At 42.2% G+C, this 17,604-nt stretch overlaps 1 protein-coding gene across 1 annotated transcript in view; it reads right to left on the bottom strand.

Annotated features, from left to right (window-relative positions):
- The window catches only part of Col22a1 (collagen type XXII alpha 1 chain), a 211,613-nt gene that overhangs the window by 32,468 nt on the left and 161,541 nt on the right, over positions 1-17,604 (bottom strand). The window contains exons 46-50 of the mRNA XM_055626482.1: positions 15,413-15,466; positions 14,214-14,267; positions 9,361-9,414; positions 5,555-5,608; positions 2,521-2,574 (exon numbers count right to left, since the gene is read on the bottom strand). Coding sequence (XP_055482457.1) covers positions 2,521-2,574; positions 5,555-5,608; positions 9,361-9,414; positions 14,214-14,267; positions 15,413-15,466 — 270 coding nt within the window. The remainder of the gene's footprint in view (positions 1-2,520; positions 2,575-5,554; positions 5,609-9,360; positions 9,415-14,213; positions 14,268-15,412; positions 15,467-17,604) is intronic.

The following is a 17,604-nucleotide window of genomic DNA, read 5'->3' as shown; positions in this document are numbered from 1 at the left end:
AGCATCAGAGTCTCTGCCTCAAGATCTCAGGGAATCCCAGACTCCACCTTTCTATGCCAACTTCCTCCCAGTCCAGCTCAGTGTAATAAACTATAAGGAGACTCTGAAGCAAAATTCCACAGCAAGCCAGAACGAAGACTTAGGGATGCATAGCTCAGGGATCAGAGTTCTACCTTTGTGGGATCACTGAGCATGATCTGGTCCATGAGAACCAGCTATCTCCTGTGTGATCCTTGCTTTCTCAAAATAGGACTGGTCTTGAACCACAGTGACAGTCCCTGGTGCAGGCATTCAATAAACTAATGAACAAAGACTAGTGACCCTGGGCTGTAGAGACAATTCTTATTCAGCACAAAGTTAGATTGTGGCTTTGAGCACTGGGATCTGGATCAGCCTCAGTGATACAATTCCCAGAGTTTCACTCGCCAGCTGGAAGACTTTGGTCCAGGTGTTAGCTTCTGTGTAGCTCCAGTTTCCTCATACGGGGACAATAAGAACATCCATAATCCTGGACTTTGTTGGGGTTTATTTGGGAAATGGAGTGAACGTCTGGCTGCTCCTGGCCCCAGGTATTCCCAAGAATACCTCTCTATCCCTTCTGCACTCTGTCACAATCCCTCCACTCTCTGTCTGTCATCCGCCTCCTTGGAGCATCCCACGTTGCTCTCCCTGGAAAGGCTCTTTCTTTCCCCCTCAGCAGTGAGCTTGGGATGTTGCAAACAACAAACAGTATAAGGTAATGAAGAAGGTGCTTTGGGCAAGCTGTGTAAGATTTCAAATGACTCATAATAGTTTATGGCCAAGCAAATTAAACGGACCATGAACCTCGCTAGAAAAACTTTTTATGTAATCCCACTTAATGGCTGTAAAGGCTCTACGGTTCTGACCTCACCGGGAGTTAAAGTAGGACAGTTGCAAGGAGGACCTCACTGAAATAATTAAGAGTTAGATAAACCTGGTGTGCTGTGCATTCTTCACCTCATTTGATCCCCAACTTCTAGCAAGTTAGCATATTATGCTCCATCTACATGGAGGAGACTGAAGCTTACAGAGGCTGCTTGACTCACTCAGGGTCACATGAGGAGGAACTCCAGCGTCCAAGCCACTTTGTTGCTATTGTCATTGCTGGTACTGGGCATAAAATAATTTCATTACTTATATTAAATTTAGTTCTATCAAGGTTAACTACATAAACCTTGCTTTAAAATATTAAAAGGGGGGGCTGGAGAGCCAGCTTAGCTGTGGAGAGACCTTGCTATTCTTCTGATAGATCAGACTTTTGTTGCTTTTGTTACCAGCACCTACATCAGCACTATATCACAATTGCCTGTAACTACAATCTCTGGAAATATGATACCTTTTGTCTGCCCCAGTCCCTGGCGCTGCACAGTCACAGTGCACATAAAGAAATGCAGACGCATAAATGTTAATTAATTAATTAACTGATGAGTTGATTGGCTATGAATTAATTGACTATTAACTTAAAAGACAGAGATGGGACCAGTGAGATGGCTGGCAGTTAAAGGCACTTGCTGCCAACCCTGACAACCTAAGTTAGAGCTCCAGGACCTACATGATAGGAGGAGGGAACCAATTTCTGCAAACTGACCTCTGATCTTTGCCTGTGCACTGCCTCGATATACACAAATAAACAAGCAAATGCAATTAAAAATATTTAAAATGAACAGTAACTAAAATGCCATGGAGAAGAAAGTCACCTGCCTGTTCCCTTCATGAAGAGCCATGGGGAGAGCTTTCACTCTTCCTAGAGCTGCCTAGTGGGGGAACCTAGGTCTCAACCTATCCCTGCAGCCCGTATCTTCCCTACAAAGCAAGTGATTTGCTAAGGTGTTGTTTTGTTTTGTGTTGCATTGTTTCTCTCTGCTGTGGCCATACCCCAGCTCTAGATTCATGAAGGCAAAAGTAATGCCGGAAACTGTAGAGTCATATCATCATTACAGAACCCTGAATCCAGGCAAGAGTCACCATGAGAAGACTTTGAAGTCATAGATAAGCCATGCAGCTGTAGGCCCACCAAGACAACCTCAGGAGCTCTTTGTCTGTCCACCTCACTGAGGTTCCTAATGAATGTCATTAAAAAAAAAAAAAGTAAAAGCAACAACAAACACCTGCAGGACAGATTTAAAACATAAAGCTGGGACGTGGCTCTCAAGATCAGGAGGCAGTGGTAGCTCACTTGCCCCCAAATCCCCTTCCATATCCATAAGGCTAAGGCTACATGGACAGCAAAGCCCAGTGTGGAAGGATGGGAGAGCTGAATTTGAAATTCCTGGACTGTCACCAGACCATTATGCGACTCTAGGCTGGTCAGCTCACCAACTTAAAACACAGTTTTATCAGCTGCAAAGCAGGGCTGTTTTTTTTCTTGCAGAACTATGAGAAGAAAGGAAAGTGGTGCACAGGACACAACTGTGTGTCTGGATTATAGGAGCCCTTCAACATCCCCAAAGAGCTGAGAAGAGATGGCTTTGGCATATGGGTTAGTGTTGAGTCCCTTACCGGTTCTCCAGGAGGACCTGGCTTTCCATCTCTGCCCTGTTTGCCTTCTTCTCCCTGCAAGATAAATTCAAATTGCTTATTAGGTCAGGGAAGATAAGCGAGTAGGGAAGACAGACACGAAGGGATCCCATGTACATCTCGCTGTGTAGCAGCGGCCTTATGTTCAGTTGGCAGTATGGGGTTATCTCCCCAAGCCCTAGAGTTTGGATGTGCGTTTCCAAGTCAGGAGCTGATTCTGGAAATGCAGACCAAACGGATTTCATCACGATCCCTGCTATCTATGTACAAAAGCTCTTACTATGGTCCTCACCATGGGCCTCTTTGATGAGTGAGTTGAAACGGTGTGGTTAATGGGGAATAAGAAATCACACAGAAAAAAAAAAACTTATCAGTGTCCCTGAGGCATTAGGGGATGCAAAAAACAAGGGCTGGGAGTTGCTTGGTTCTAGAAAGTCCAGTGGTACTTTATAACTCTCTTCACAAAACCAAGATATGATTCTCTCTCTCGTCCTTCTACCCCAGTTAATCTCAGTTCTAAGTGAGGATACTGTAACCTTGAATTTTATTTAATAGACGGGTACATATTCAGGTTCTCAGAAGAGGGCAAAGATAAGACAGAAGAGAGTGCACTCCCATGCCACCTGAATCCAAATGTGGGTTTCTTGGTGTGGGTATTGGCAACTGACCTCATGATCTCTACAAGGACAGCAAGCATCCTTAAGAGTTAAGCTATCCTATCGCCTCAGCCTCTGGTCTTAAGTCTAGTTCAAGTTCATACCTAACCCTGCTGGGAGGCCATGGGTCTGTCTAAGGATACACAGTAAAATATGATGAATTTGATGCACATGGAAGTCGTCATGATTCTCAGTGTCCAGGGAGAAGGCAAAGGAAGATGTGTCTGGTAGGATCAACTTGACAGAAAAAGTCTGGGTAATCTTGGAAGGGAAGGAAGCCACAGGGAGGATGGCCCACAGCTATGCACAGAAGAAAGCCAGTGCAAGCCCGGTCTTTGTACAAGAGTCAATAGTGGCAACAGGTGCTAGAAAGGTATGACTAGGGCTACATTGAATGTGCAGAGGCAGAGGAGAGGATAAGTAGAGACAGCATGGAAAGTAAGATCTTTGACCTCAGTGTTAAAGGCCAGAAAGGAGAAGAGTGAGGAAGAGGCCTGGGCAGATGTAAGGAAACAGCATGATTATTTCTATGGCTTTCTGCCTCTAGTGTCACCCCGTGTTAATTACAAGTGGTTGGTGCAAGACCCAAACTGGGGATTTTCTTTACTTGGCTTTACTATTGATAGAATCAAATCACTTCTCATGTAGCAGCTACATGATGCACCCATCTCCAGTACTGTAGTTCGTATAAGCTCCACACTAACACTTCGGATTTGTGAACCTCAAAAGGTTACAATGGTTTTCATGACGATTATCCAGAGAGGCCTCCTCCCTCATGCTTGTTAGACAGTTGAGTAAGAAGGGACCTCAGAGATCTAGCCAACTACTCTCACATTTCTCTTACTACTCTTTGCTGTGTGAGGACCTAAGGCTGAACACAAGCAGATGCCCTCATCACAGAAACTGAAACCCATAACTTCCTAACTACAGATGCTGAATGATAAATAATATAAGGAAGGAATATGACCAGAGCCAGAGTAAAGATTCAAAAAGAAAGAAAAGAGAGACAGGTAGTTCAACCTGGCTGAGAAAGAAGCAGGAATGAACATCTGGCTTGAGATTGGGGTTAAGACTAAAGGCTTCAACTAGGAGTCTGCGATGGCCTAGCATGCTCAACATACTAGGTCTTATCAGAGCCAGTAAATAACAATAACATACACATAAAGTATGTACACATATGTCATTACATTCACATACATGTACACATAATGAATCCAGAAAGGAGGAAAACAGAAGGTAAATTGAATTAGGGCAAAGGGAAGTGGCTCAGTGGTAGAGTGTTTGCCTAGAGTGTTTGAAATCCTTGGACCCTTCCCCAGTACCCAAGAGTTACAGAGCATCAACCAGGGCAGAGGGGTAACCAGAGATTGTTCTGGGGTGGCAAGAATGTCCACGCAAAATCCCTGTGGCTTGGAGGTGATCATTTGTGGCAGGAGAGGCTTATAGCACACTCTAGGAATCAAAAAAAAAAAAAAATCAGTGTGACTGGACTAAAAGAACGCACGTGATGGAGCCAGAGTGGGATGCTGTGGGCAGTCCATCATAGGAGCTTATTCCCATGAGAGAAAGCTTTCCCAGGCAATCAGCATAAGCTAGAGAGCTCAGCTCTCCTGAGGTGTACGTTAAGTTGTCGAATGGAGAACAAACATTTGCGTGATGAGGTAATTTTGCAGCGTATGTCCAGATCCTTGGCTATAACTACAATATTACAACATAACAATTAAACTCCACTCCAGGTGGTCACCCTAAGGGAAACAGAGAACTGCTTTGCACATGAAACTGCCCATTGTTGTGTTTTATGAAGCAACAGAGGAATATCACATGTAATATGCCACCATTACATATTATATGCAAATTGTATGTGATATCAGTGCTATAAATAAAAACATGTATGTGTCTGTAGGACACATATATTGTACCTATATTACATGTAGGAATGTGTATATGTGTGTAACTATAAGAGAGAAAAAAATGAGAACTATTTAAATCGTTAAGAAACCACCAGTTTTTTAGCATAAAATGAGATTAAGGTGCACTCCACTGAAATTTTGTTGTCCTTTCTAATAACCAGGTTGAAGATTGTTTTTCTTCTAATCTTCTAAAATATCATAAATTCCACTGGTGGCCACATTAATACATTCTTTTCGGGGAAGAGGGAGTTTTTGTTTGGTTTGGTTTGTTTTTGGGGGGGGGATTTTTTGATAGTATCTCCTGTACCCCAGGCAAGCCTTAACTCCTGCCTCACCTCCCTAGTGCTGGGATTATAGGTATGCACTACCACACATGGCTGGAATACATTTTGCCTATTTTTTTTTCTGATGGGAAACCAGACTACCCAAACGCTTCAAAGTGGTACTTACTGGGATTCCTGGGATGCCTGATGGACCTTGGGGACCAGGAGGTCCTTCTTTGCCCTAAGAGAGCCAAAACAAAGCAAAACAAAACAAAAAAACAAAAACAACAAAAACAAAACACATCATGAAGTCTTTGGTCAGCTCTCCTGAAAATAAATCCCACAGGGGGCTGTGCTGTGAGATGGAAGGAATCTTGGCTGAAAACTAGAGTTCTCTGGCAGCCGACTTGATTCACAGACTATGCCCCTCTCAAGGGCTGTGGCATCTACAACAAAGCATGCTCATACAATGCTATCATGGAGAGACCCAGCCTACATTCTAGAGACTCGACGACCCCACTTCAGAAGACAGCAGAAGATTTGGAACATTGGAGTTCACATGACATGGCTCCAGATCCACCTCAACATTTGTCTCTTCTCACAGCACAGCCTAGGACCCTGGGGTGCTGCACTTACAGAACCCAGCCCAAGTGAAAGACTGACCTGGAGGCCTGTGTGAGCAACAGTTTCATTATTTTCATTATGTTATTTCCCCAGAGACAGGAAACCTTTATCCAGAAATAGCTACAAGTCATTATCCCCTCCGTGGAAGAAGGATGTTATTTTGAAAGTCTAGTTTGCCAAACTGCATCAATCAGTACTTTGTTTCCTATTTACTCATGATGGGCGTAGAGCTGCTACCAGGACTTCAGCCACTGTTCTGATAACACTGCTCAGTTCCTGTCACTGTGTTCCTGCCGTGAGTATGAAGAAGCCTTGATGACTTTCTAATCCCCTCCCCGTGCCTTCGCAAGATAAGATTCTGATTAACATTCTAATCACATAAAATGGGATATTTTATAGGGTTGTGATTTTATCCTCAAAATGTAAGTGAAAACAAACAAAAGTGTGTTTATTCTACATTGCTACAGATTTTACAAGAAAAGTCTCATCAGGGGACCAAAACACACTTTATTAAGCATTATTTGTACTGCATAAAAACTGTTTTTTAGCCAATTATAAAAAAACAAACAAGACAGCAGCAACACATGTTTATACCTCTGAGGGACTGTTTTGGAGACACTTGAGTTCGGAGCAGAAGGATCGTGCTTTACTTTTATCATTGTTAGAAGAGTCTGCAAGGCATCCACACGTTCTATATGCATCTAAAAAGTTACTTGTAATTCTAAGAAAAGTTATGTAGGATCCGATATGCCTTTGAGTTCATTTAAATTTGGGGAACACAGTGTCTTCACAGAATTACATTGCAAGACTTTTAGGACTCTCTGGACATACTGCCTGAGGGATGTAGGCATACTGAGCAAACCAGTGAAACACAGCACTCATCTTTCCTCCATCATAGCGGCTACCATCACATTTGCAAATAGTGTGCATATACACCATTAGTGTGGAGCAAATATTTAGCTAACACCGGGGAATTTTAAATGCTCATAATGGAGCATTCTGGACACTTTCCTAAATGTTCGTAGTTTCAAAAACCTTAAAACGGGGAATATAAATAGTGATTCCAGAACAGGGTCAACAATTCCCAGTCCTCTGCTTGTTCTTGCAAATAAACTTTTATCAGTAGAAATCCATACTCCATTATCATATGTATTGTCTATGTTACAGGCCTCCTTACTGGAGCTCAGCTGAGTTTCAACAGAGAACTGTGTCTCACGGAGTCTAAAATGTTTCCTATTTGTTTCTTCACAGATAAAGTTTACTAAGCCTTGAGCTTCATCACTCACTTGATTCTCAGGTGAGGGAGGCAAGTTCAGGAGAGGACCCTGCCTCCTGACTCCACAGCTATCGTAAATACTTCTCTACTATTTACAAAGCAGTCCACTTGTCATAGGGGGCCAGGAGATAAACACAGTGGACAGACACCCTCTAACACTCCTCCAGCAACATGTTCCAGCACCTAGAGCCAGCCCCACCAACCTTCCAGAACAACCTGACCCAGTCTGCCTCACCGCTGAGTGTTCACAAGGTGATGTGGGGCTTTGTCCCTAAGTTTGCTTGTACCACTCACTGGCTGTGGAAATGAACATTTAAATATTTATGAAGCAACTAATTGAAATCAAGGCAAAAAAAAAAAAAAACAGAAAAATAATGATTTTATTTTTCAAATTAAGTCTTGGCTTTGAAAATTCGAGTTCCTTGCTGTATAAATAAATAGCTGTAAGACAGCTATAAAAGATCAACAAACCCCCAACAATCTAACTATCCCGCCCATATTGCTTCAGAGTTGTTATGTCCTCAAAACATTCAGTATTAAATGATGGCTATATAGACATCATGTTTTATAATAGTAATTATAGGAGGTGACTTTGGGAGGGCTTAACATTATTCTGCTGCCCTTCAAGCCATATCAAAACAATGGCAAGTAATTCATATGTTTTAACTCAAAACAATGAGAATACTTAGGGTTGTATGAACTGTGTGTATCCATATTTCCCAGCCAACATTGTTTCTCCTAAGAAAACTTCAACCATATCCCGACTTAATATTTATGGTAATCTATTAGGACTACGGACAGCTCCAACTGCTCCCATAACTTACCAGGGGGTCCCACAGTAGGATCAAAGTCTTATTTAATAGAGTTTAATTCGTAGCGATGTAATGATTTTACAACCGGGCTCAGTATCTTATTCTCCTCAGGCAAACAGTCCATTAGTTTTATTGGGAAAATCTTTTATGGTCTGAGAATCAATAAAAAGCTGCCTGCAGTGTTTTCTGTCCTGGGATTTATGCATGGGTTGCTTCAAACGGATTGACCGCAGGATGATCCTACAAAGGGCCAAGGGGCTGTCAGTTATTCAATCTCAGTGCTCCACGGTGAGTTGGTGTGAAATAGTAGAAAGAACACCAAACCGATAGTCTTCAAATTGACTTAAGTCCCAAGCTGAACATTAATTTCCTGTATGCCTTCGTCTACTGGGCACTGTATTCCATGCCGGCTAAGAAGGATGTGCTGTTGCTGACTGTACCCTAAGGGTCCTTCTGCACAGGAGCTTGCCAGAGATACAAGGGCAAGAGCTCAACCTCAGTTTCTGTGACTCTGCTGCTGAGCTTCCTGTAACCAGTGGTTGGCAATGCTTACTCTTCCATTAAATGTCAGGTGCTTTCCTTATTCATAAAACGGTATAATGATTCAAGGCTAAAATAGCTGGAGCGAAGTCAGAAAGGTTAAAGGATATTGATATAGTGAATGTATCTCTAAATGTCATTCATGTATTCAACCAGCACAATGCCTCACAACCGCTATTTCAGCTTTTGCTCTATGGCACCAAAGTCAAATGTGGTTCTATCAGCTTTCTGCAAAGAAAAGAATTATTAGTTTTAAGAGAAACAGCACTGAGGTCAACTGCCAACCGCATGAGCTATGATTTGGGGACCTTGACCAATGAATGGCCATCCTTTCTGATTTTTACCTCCTCCTTGAGCTTTTGTGACAAAAGAGCTGTCTCCTACCTGATACGTACTTGAGCACATCACAACACAAAGTGGGCTTCTCCACTCACCTGTGGTTGCTCAAACAGAAACTACTTTACCAAGGAGAGATGGAATATACATTTAGAGCTTGCCTTGAGAAATCAAAGGCCAACAGACCACTCTATCAGAATCTTCATTTTAGTGGCAAAGTAATGAGACACCTAGCGGAAGGCAATTTACCTTGCGTGTCCCCTTCAAGAAACCTTTTTCCTGAACAGAATTTCAGGAATGTGGGGGCTCACAATAGGAGAGGGAAGGGACAGAGTTGGAAAACATGGGGCCCTAAAACATCCTTAAGGTCAACTTAAGGATGATTCTCTCTTGCACAGTACTTACCGGGGGTCCTTGGGGTCCTGGTGATCCTGCAGTTCCTGCATTTCCATCTGCTCCCTATGAAGAAAGACAAGGCAGAAGACCACTTTCAAGTGCAATTGGACTGAGGCTAGAGGAGCAGCCAACATTTCAGGAAGGAGCAAAGCAATGACCGGCCAGTCACCCCTAAGACAAGCTTTACACTTGTAACTGACATCCCCAACTAATGTCAGGAAGGAGCTTACTGGGACACAGACCAATAGGTGAACACCTGGGTCTATCTTCTTAGAGACTATGGAGAGGATAACTTGTGTCAACCTATGGATGAAGAGATAGTCAGGCTAAAAGATGGAAGAAGAGGTCCAGAGAGGTAAGGAGCAGTGCAGGGTGAGCCCCAGGCATGCATCTGTATCACTCCTTTTGAGGGTGATGTTCCTTCTGCCTATGTTCTCCTCTGCATGTCCACAGGCTCAACGCAGTTCTCAGTTTCTCAGAGAGATATTTGCTACCTACAAGACTGAGAAATTCAAGCACTGAACCCTCACAAACCACAGTAATATATTTTCTCCTTTGTAGATATATATCTACAAAGGAGAAAATATATTACATATATATATATGTATCTACATAATATATTATGTAGATACATATATATATGTAGGTATATATCTACATATCTACATACATTCATATCTATCTATCTATCTATCTATCTATCTATATGTATGTATATATTTTTGCTGCAGCACATGCCAATGTCTGATATCCCAGTAAGACGAACCCTGAACATACTAAATACTCAGTCAGAATTTTTGAATAATCATATGGGAGTAGGGGCAGAACTAGCTAGGCGATAAAGAGAGAAATTATTTTTTTACTCTCTCATCTTTTACATCTGGATGGGAGTTTCCCCCTCTCTTCCCTTTCCTAATCTCTCGATGACTCCCTTCCTTCTCCCCAGGATCCTCCCCCTATCCTTTCTTCCGCCTCCTCTCAGAAAAGAACAGGCCTTTCAGGGAAATCAACCAAACACAGCATAACAAGCTACAGTAAGACCGGGCACATACCATCACATCAAGGCTGCACAAAGTGGGAGGAACAGAGTTCCTCAAGCATGCAAAAGAGTAAGAGACAGTCCCTGCTCTTACAGTTAGGAGTCCCACAAGAACACCAAGCTACTTAGCATAACATACATGCAGAGGACCTAGGTCAGACCCCTATAGGCTCCCTGATCTCTGTGAGCCCCCATGAGGTCCAGTCAGTTGACTCTGTGGGCCATGTTTTTGAGGTGTCCCTGACTTCTCTGGCTCCTCTGATCCTTCCTTGTCCTCCTCTGCAGGAGTCCCTGTTAGGATTCTGCCTAATGTTTGGGTTTGCCTCGGGAGCAGTTCTTAGGCAGAATTTAGACATCTGCCTCTTGCCAGCATTCCTAAGCTGTGTGTGATCTCTAAGCTTGGTTTCTTGCTCTATAAAGAATATACATTTCCTACATCCTAAGGAGATGAGAAATGTTTGAGGTGACTCAGAAGTGCTTCATGCATGACAGAGGGATTGGCTCGGACAGAAACCTTGGACTCGGAATTCTGGGTGCGTATCCTCCCTGGATACGATCTGGTATCCAGATCTTCACCTCTACAATCTGGTGCAAGTTACTCTGCCCCTCTGCATCTCAGTTCCTTTGTGAAATGATGACAGAAAAACGAAAGAGCAACAACCGCAAGTGGGTTGTTGAGTAGGCTGCAAAAGGCAACACATGTAAACAACTAGCCATCACCAGAAACATCCCAAGGACTCTGCACAATGGGCCACTTAATATCACATGACATCCAAGGAACAGCCACGACAGTTATTGACTAATCATGGAAGCATAATCAACATATTCTCTCAGAACTTATTGATAACTAATCAGTGGCCTTTGGTTGGTTAATGTACTGATTGAGTGATATTTTGTAGTTGCTGGCCATGTTATAGGATCAGAGAAGTACCCATATTATAGTAAGGAAAGTAACCATATTATAGCGCCTCAAGGAAACTTGCTGTAAATATGGCTGATTTTCTATGGATTGCAAGTTCTTAGGGTAGAATGCTGTTTGATTTGCCTACATTTCCTGGGCCAGATAAGAAGCAATGTAATATTCATGAACTATAGGAACATCAGTAATATTTAAACAAATAGCAGGAAGTTCTTAGCGAAATGACACATGCAATCCAAAACCAGCAAAATAATGTGCTTTCTATCTCAAATCTAGATTTTTCTACACAAATTTGGCAAAGGTTTCTTCTGCCACATCCTGGACTTTTTGAATTTGGAATAAAAAGTAAAGCAGGAAAGTGGAAAAGATTTTATCTGGTGGAAGGACACTGACCGAGAGCAGAAAATACATGAGGAAAGAGCTCTGTGGGCTTGGAGCCTAGATCATGGAACACTTACAGAGGACCTAACAAATAATAAACGCTGATGCATAAAGGCCAGTCTGGTTACCTCTGAACCTAAGGGCTGATTCATCACCTAAACTCCAGCATAGTAGCACAAAGTGTGGCACAAAACAGAAGTGCGGTAAACATGTACATAAGCGGCAAGCATTCCTCAACTGGAAAAGAGACACACTGCCTTCTGATTGCAGTTCCCTCTGTGTCTCAGACTCATCATTTTGCACGAGAATCCAAAGCCAGGACCTGTGCTTTATGGTGCTCAAGGAGATCTGAGTTATAGCAATTTCTGGCAGGAAGGTACTAGACCCACGTTCTAGCTTTGGAACGTGGGTTCCAACGTGACAGCTTACCCCTGTCTTCATTCTGTGTGATCCTCAGCTGACTGGGGTGCACTTGGATCATAATACTATCATGACAAGAAATTATTTACCAATAACTGATTTTTTTTATAAAGAGGAATATCTGTCATATGCCCCTCTTTGATTAGTGTGGATGCCTCTCCCCAGTAGACACTGGAGTCCCATCTTTGTCAGGACTTTCTTTGCCTGATTTGGGATCTAACAATAAAATAGGTGTGATGGATAATTTTTGTCAGCTTGACACAAGCTAATTTCTGAAAATAGGGAACCTGAAGTGATAAAACACCTCCATCAGATTGGTCTGTATGCATACCTGTGGAACATTTTCTTTATTAATGATTGTTATGAGAGGGCCCAGCCCACTTAGGGCAGTAGCACCCCTGGAGAGATGGTCCTAAGCGATAGAAGAAAGCGGACAAAGCAAGCTATAAAGAGTGAGCCAGTGAGCAGAGGTCTTCCATGGTGATTCCTTGAGATCTTGCATACATATTACTGCCTTGAGTTCCTGCTCTGGCTTCCTAAGTGATGGAATGTGACCCGGGATGTGTGAGCCAAATAAATCCTTCATTCCCCATGTTGCTTCATGGTCATGGTGTTCTATCACAGCAATAGAAAGCTTACTGGGACAATACGCAAATACAATGCAACATAATTTACTAAGTAGCACTCTGGAAAGAATTTAAAAATTCTGTGCAGTTCAATGACAACAAATTAATCAGTCCCTTATCATTTCTTTCATAAAAGACACAGCATAACAAGGTAGGAATTGAAGCTGAAGAATTATAAAAGCTGTAGAACCATAAATATGAGGAGTGGGTAAGTCGTTCATATCAACCAAAGGTTTAAAGTAAACTTTTCATTCTTTCAGATGACTGAAATTCTTATGAACTTGATGTAGACGTTCACTGGGAATGGACAACTGCTGTTTCATGCTCTCACATGACTTCATTAAACAAATACTTTTTTAAAAAGTTTGATTTTTTAATCAATTAACAGAACTAGAAACCAATGAGTTGCTATTTAAAATGGCAAAGCAAGGGCTGAAGAGACGGTCCAAAGTTTAAAAGTACTTTCTTGCAGTGGACATGGGTTTGGTTCAAAGCACCCACATAGCATCTTACAAACATCTGTCACTCCAGTTTGAGGAGCTCTGATGCTCCCTTTTTGGACTCTGTGGGCATCCTCTGCACATACATACATACATACATGTGCACATACACAAGTGAAGACACATACACAGAATCTTTAAAAAGCATAAAACAACAAAGCAAGCTTAATTTCATAATTTTAACTTCATAATCCAAACTGACCCTCTTTTCCAAAATTTATTTTAAAATCCTGGTTTCTGTTTGGCATAGTTTCCTTCTCAGTGGGCTTTGAGTCATTCAAAGTAGCCTTGTTCGCAAGGGTCTGAGAGACAGAGTTTCACCGAGAAGCCATAGAAATCTCTGGGGTCCTGGACTCAGCAGGGACAGCAATTGCCACTGCTTGTTGTCATGGCTACCTTCAATGAATCTAGGAATTGCAACTGCAGTTGGTTCCAAGCAGAAAAACAACATGACTAATCTGTGGGAACAGATAATTGTTGAGTCTCTGTGTCAAGGTCTTGGCCACAGCTACTATATGAGCAAAAAAAGTATTTTCTTAAGTGGCACAATAAATTGGATTGTTTTAATAGTGAATTCTTTAGTTATTAAAGATGCCAGAGAATAACAATAGGTGGTTAAAAAGAACAACAGTGAACGATAATTTGAAATTATTAGCTATTGATTGCAGAACGTCGGAGAGATTCTGGGCTCATATGGACATCTTCAAGTTTGATGTAAAGAAGATCTTTACTTGTGATCCTAACATTGAAATACTAGTCTCACAGTTCTTTTCCAGGAATCCTCAAGCCCAAGGTGACCTTGATCATCCCAACCTTCAAGGCTACTCAAACCCCTCTATATTCATCCCACTCACTTCCTTCTCATCCCTGGATGATTTAAAGTTAAACCTATCTCTTAAAATAAGATAGATCTCCATGAATATGGACACATGCCTTGAATGCCAAAACCAAGAGATAAAGGCCATTAGTCTACTTACTGGCAGCCCAGGATTTCCTGGTGGGCCCATGAAGCCTGGAACTCCAGGGTGACCCTAGAAAGACATAAAACTTAACTCTTCAAAGGTGACTCATTGAAAAGATATCTATTTTTCTTAATTTTCTTTACCAGGCCACAGAGGAAGACAATGCAGCCACTCCTGATGAGACCTGATAGACTAGGAGCAGAAGGAAGGAGAGGAAGACCCCTACCAGTGGACTGGGGTATGGGCATGGGTGGAGAAGGGGGGGGTAGGGTTGGGAGGGGAGGAGAGAGCAAGCTACAGGGAGGTACAAAGTGAATAAACTGTAATTAATAAAAATAAAAAAAATAAAAGATTTCTACTTGGGATAAATAACAAGTTTCAAAAACCAGTCTAGAGTCTGCCTCCTAAGCCCAGTGACATGTTTGGTTGAAGACTCAGACCAAAAAGGGTCTTTTTTTCATGTGTCTTTCATGACCCCATAAAGATAGTTCCTCACAATATTTGTAAAAATGATTGTCTTGAAAGAGTATTTGCAGGAGAGGAGGACACCCCCTCTCAGAGGACTCGGAAGGGGGCAGGGAGGAGATGAGGGAGGGAGGGGAGGATTGGGAGGGAAAGAGGGAGTGGGCTACAGCTAGGATACAAGTGAATGTATAAAATTATTTAAAAATAAAAAATATTAATAAAAAAGAAAGTATTTGCTTTGACAAATACCATTGGTGTGGGGGAGGGGCATGTGGCAGTGGCTGAAGATGCACATAAAAACAAGAAGGATGATATCTTAAAGCTCTTATATCTAGATGGAACCAGAAAAATTATTCTTTTTTAGATTTGTTGAGACAGGGCTTCCCTGTGTAGCCTTGACTGTCCTGGACTCACTTTGTAAACCAGGCTAGCCTTGAACTCACAGAGATCTGCTTGCCTCCACCTCCCTGATTGCTGGGATTAAAGGCGTTCTCATGCCCTGCTGAAGCAATGGGGTGAGGGAGGGCAGACAGGTAGAGGTGGGAGAAATGGAAAGATGTAGGCTCTTCAGACAACTGAGAGATGGATCAGGACAAGAGTAAGTAGAGAGGTCAAGATGGAAAGCTGACAAGAAAGACTCAAGCATTCTTGTAGGCACAAAAGAGAATGACATCAGAATTGGTGGGTGGACACTGATGAGTGAGACTTTCTTGGAGTGCAAGCTTCTTCATGACAGAAATAGGCTTTACCTGATCTCCTTTCTGTCCCACTTCACCCTCTGCACCACGCTCTCCTTGGCTTCCCTGGGAAAGAAAGCAGAAAAGACTAATCAAGTCACAGAAAATTTCACTAGAGCTATGCCGCAAATATAAAAGTATGCTGTAGTGCTTTCATCAGTTCTTCAAATTCCTTACTAAATTATTGCTGCCAACCATGGTAACAGCAAGCAGAAGCAAGCCCTGCTTGAAAGATTGCTGGTAAAATTGTTTGGCTGAGCTGCAGGTCTCACAGGGGAACATAAGCCAACAAAAAGGGCTGGGAGGAATGCAGGATTCAGTTCTTTGAGCCTGATATATCCTTCCCGAATCTGACCATAGTGGTGGGCAGAAGACACGACAGAAGGATGGACAATGGTCCTAGATTATATCTGTGGCCATGGTGAGAGGTGGGTCAGAAGGTCAAAGAGAAAGTCGAGAGAAGTGAGGTCTTCCAGGAAGGTGAGACAGAGGACGAAGTGAGCGTCAGTGGCTCTTGAAGAGCAGCTGTGCAATAAAGGTAGAAAGAAGGTGGAGACAGGGTAACCAGGCAGCTCTGCACACTGAGCTCTCTGGAGACTTCCTCCATATACATATTCCTTATGCTCCTAGTACTGACTGTGGGATGAGAAGGAACCATTCAGCCTCTTAGAAGTAGTGTTTTTCTTAACAGGTGAACACCACCAACAAAAGTAAGTAATGATATATTCCTCATAAAATGCCTGGCTTAAACAGCTAAATGGCATGTGGAAGCATTTCACATAGAGTGCAGTTCAAAGAAACTCATAGCTGTTTGTTACAGTATCATCGTTATTTGGTACTTTGGTCGTGACTTCACCATTTGCCGCATGCTGCTGCAAAGACTGCTTTGACTCCTCTCTTCCTTCTAAACGAGAGCGATAATCATAGTGCAGCTACTATGAGCTACAGTGAAAGTTGTAAGTGACCTAAAATCTACGAAGTTCTTAGGCTAGTGCTAGTAGTTCCCAGCAAACATCTGCTGCAATCTGCATCACCGTCATTACCTGATGATCCTCATCGTCACCACGGTCAGCAGCACCATTACAAACATAATCGTTGCCTCTACCACCGCCCCCTCCAACTTTTACCATCACTATCACTATGGTTGCCATCATCAGTACAACTATCAAAATAAGCATCACCCCTCTCACCATCCCCTTCTCATCACTACCATCCCCGTGGTTATCACCACCAGGACCAATATCTAAAACCATCAGTCCATCCCTATACCCTTCTCATCACCATCATTATCACCACAGTCACCAAGAGCACGCAATCTATTGGAAGTATTTTTATAGATGAAACCTAAAAGTATAATTCAAAAATCTTAACTATCACTTATCCCGGGTTCTTCATTTACTTATTGTATCTTAGGGCAATCTTTGGGGGGAGTATTATAATTGTACTTCCCCTTCCAATTTTACTCTTCCAACTCTCCATATAACTTTTCTGCTTTCCTTCAAATTCATGGCCTCTTTTTTCCATTAATTGTTATTACATGCATATATGTATGTGTAAATATGTAAATATCCCTAAATACAACCTCCTCAGTCCATATAATATTATTTTCATATATGTTATCAGGGATGATCAATTGATATTGAATACCCAACTGGCATTCCCTTTTCTTCCTCTCGCAGCATTTTTAGTTGCCTGTAGTTCCTTGGATAGCTTCAAGGCCTTGTGGGCTCTTCCCCATCTGATTTGGCAGGTCCCATTAGTGTCATGCTTGTCCAGCTCATGTTTGCCAGTCATGTCAATATTTATTTTAAAATTTTTGATACAGAATTTTATAATGCTCAAACTAACTTCAAACTCAATATGTAGCTCAGGATAGCCTTGAACTGCTAATTCTCCAGGCCCCAAGAGTGCTAAAATTATAGATATGGCCATTTCATCCAGTTTACGTACCATATTTTTTTTTTTGCTTTGTTGGGGGGGTTGTTTTGTTTGTTTTGTTTTTAATACAGGTTTTTAAACTATAGATCAGGTTGTCCTGGAACTATGTAGCCTAGCTTGGCCTCAAACTCACCACAATGCACCCGTATTTGCATCATGAGTACTGGGAATACAGGTGTGAGCCACCACACAGGGCTTTTGGTTTAGTGTGTGTGTGTGTGTGTGTGTGTGTGTGTGTGTGTGTGTGTGTGTGTGTGTGTGTGTGT

This window comes from Psammomys obesus, unplaced genomic scaffold (assembly GCF_907164565.1).
Source record: "Psammomys obesus unplaced genomic scaffold, mPsaObe1.curated_primary_1811, whole genome shotgun sequence".
Taxonomy (NCBI): domain Eukaryota; kingdom Metazoa; phylum Chordata; class Mammalia; order Rodentia; family Muridae; genus Psammomys; species Psammomys obesus.
This window is presented reverse-complemented; position numbering and strand designations above follow the sequence as displayed.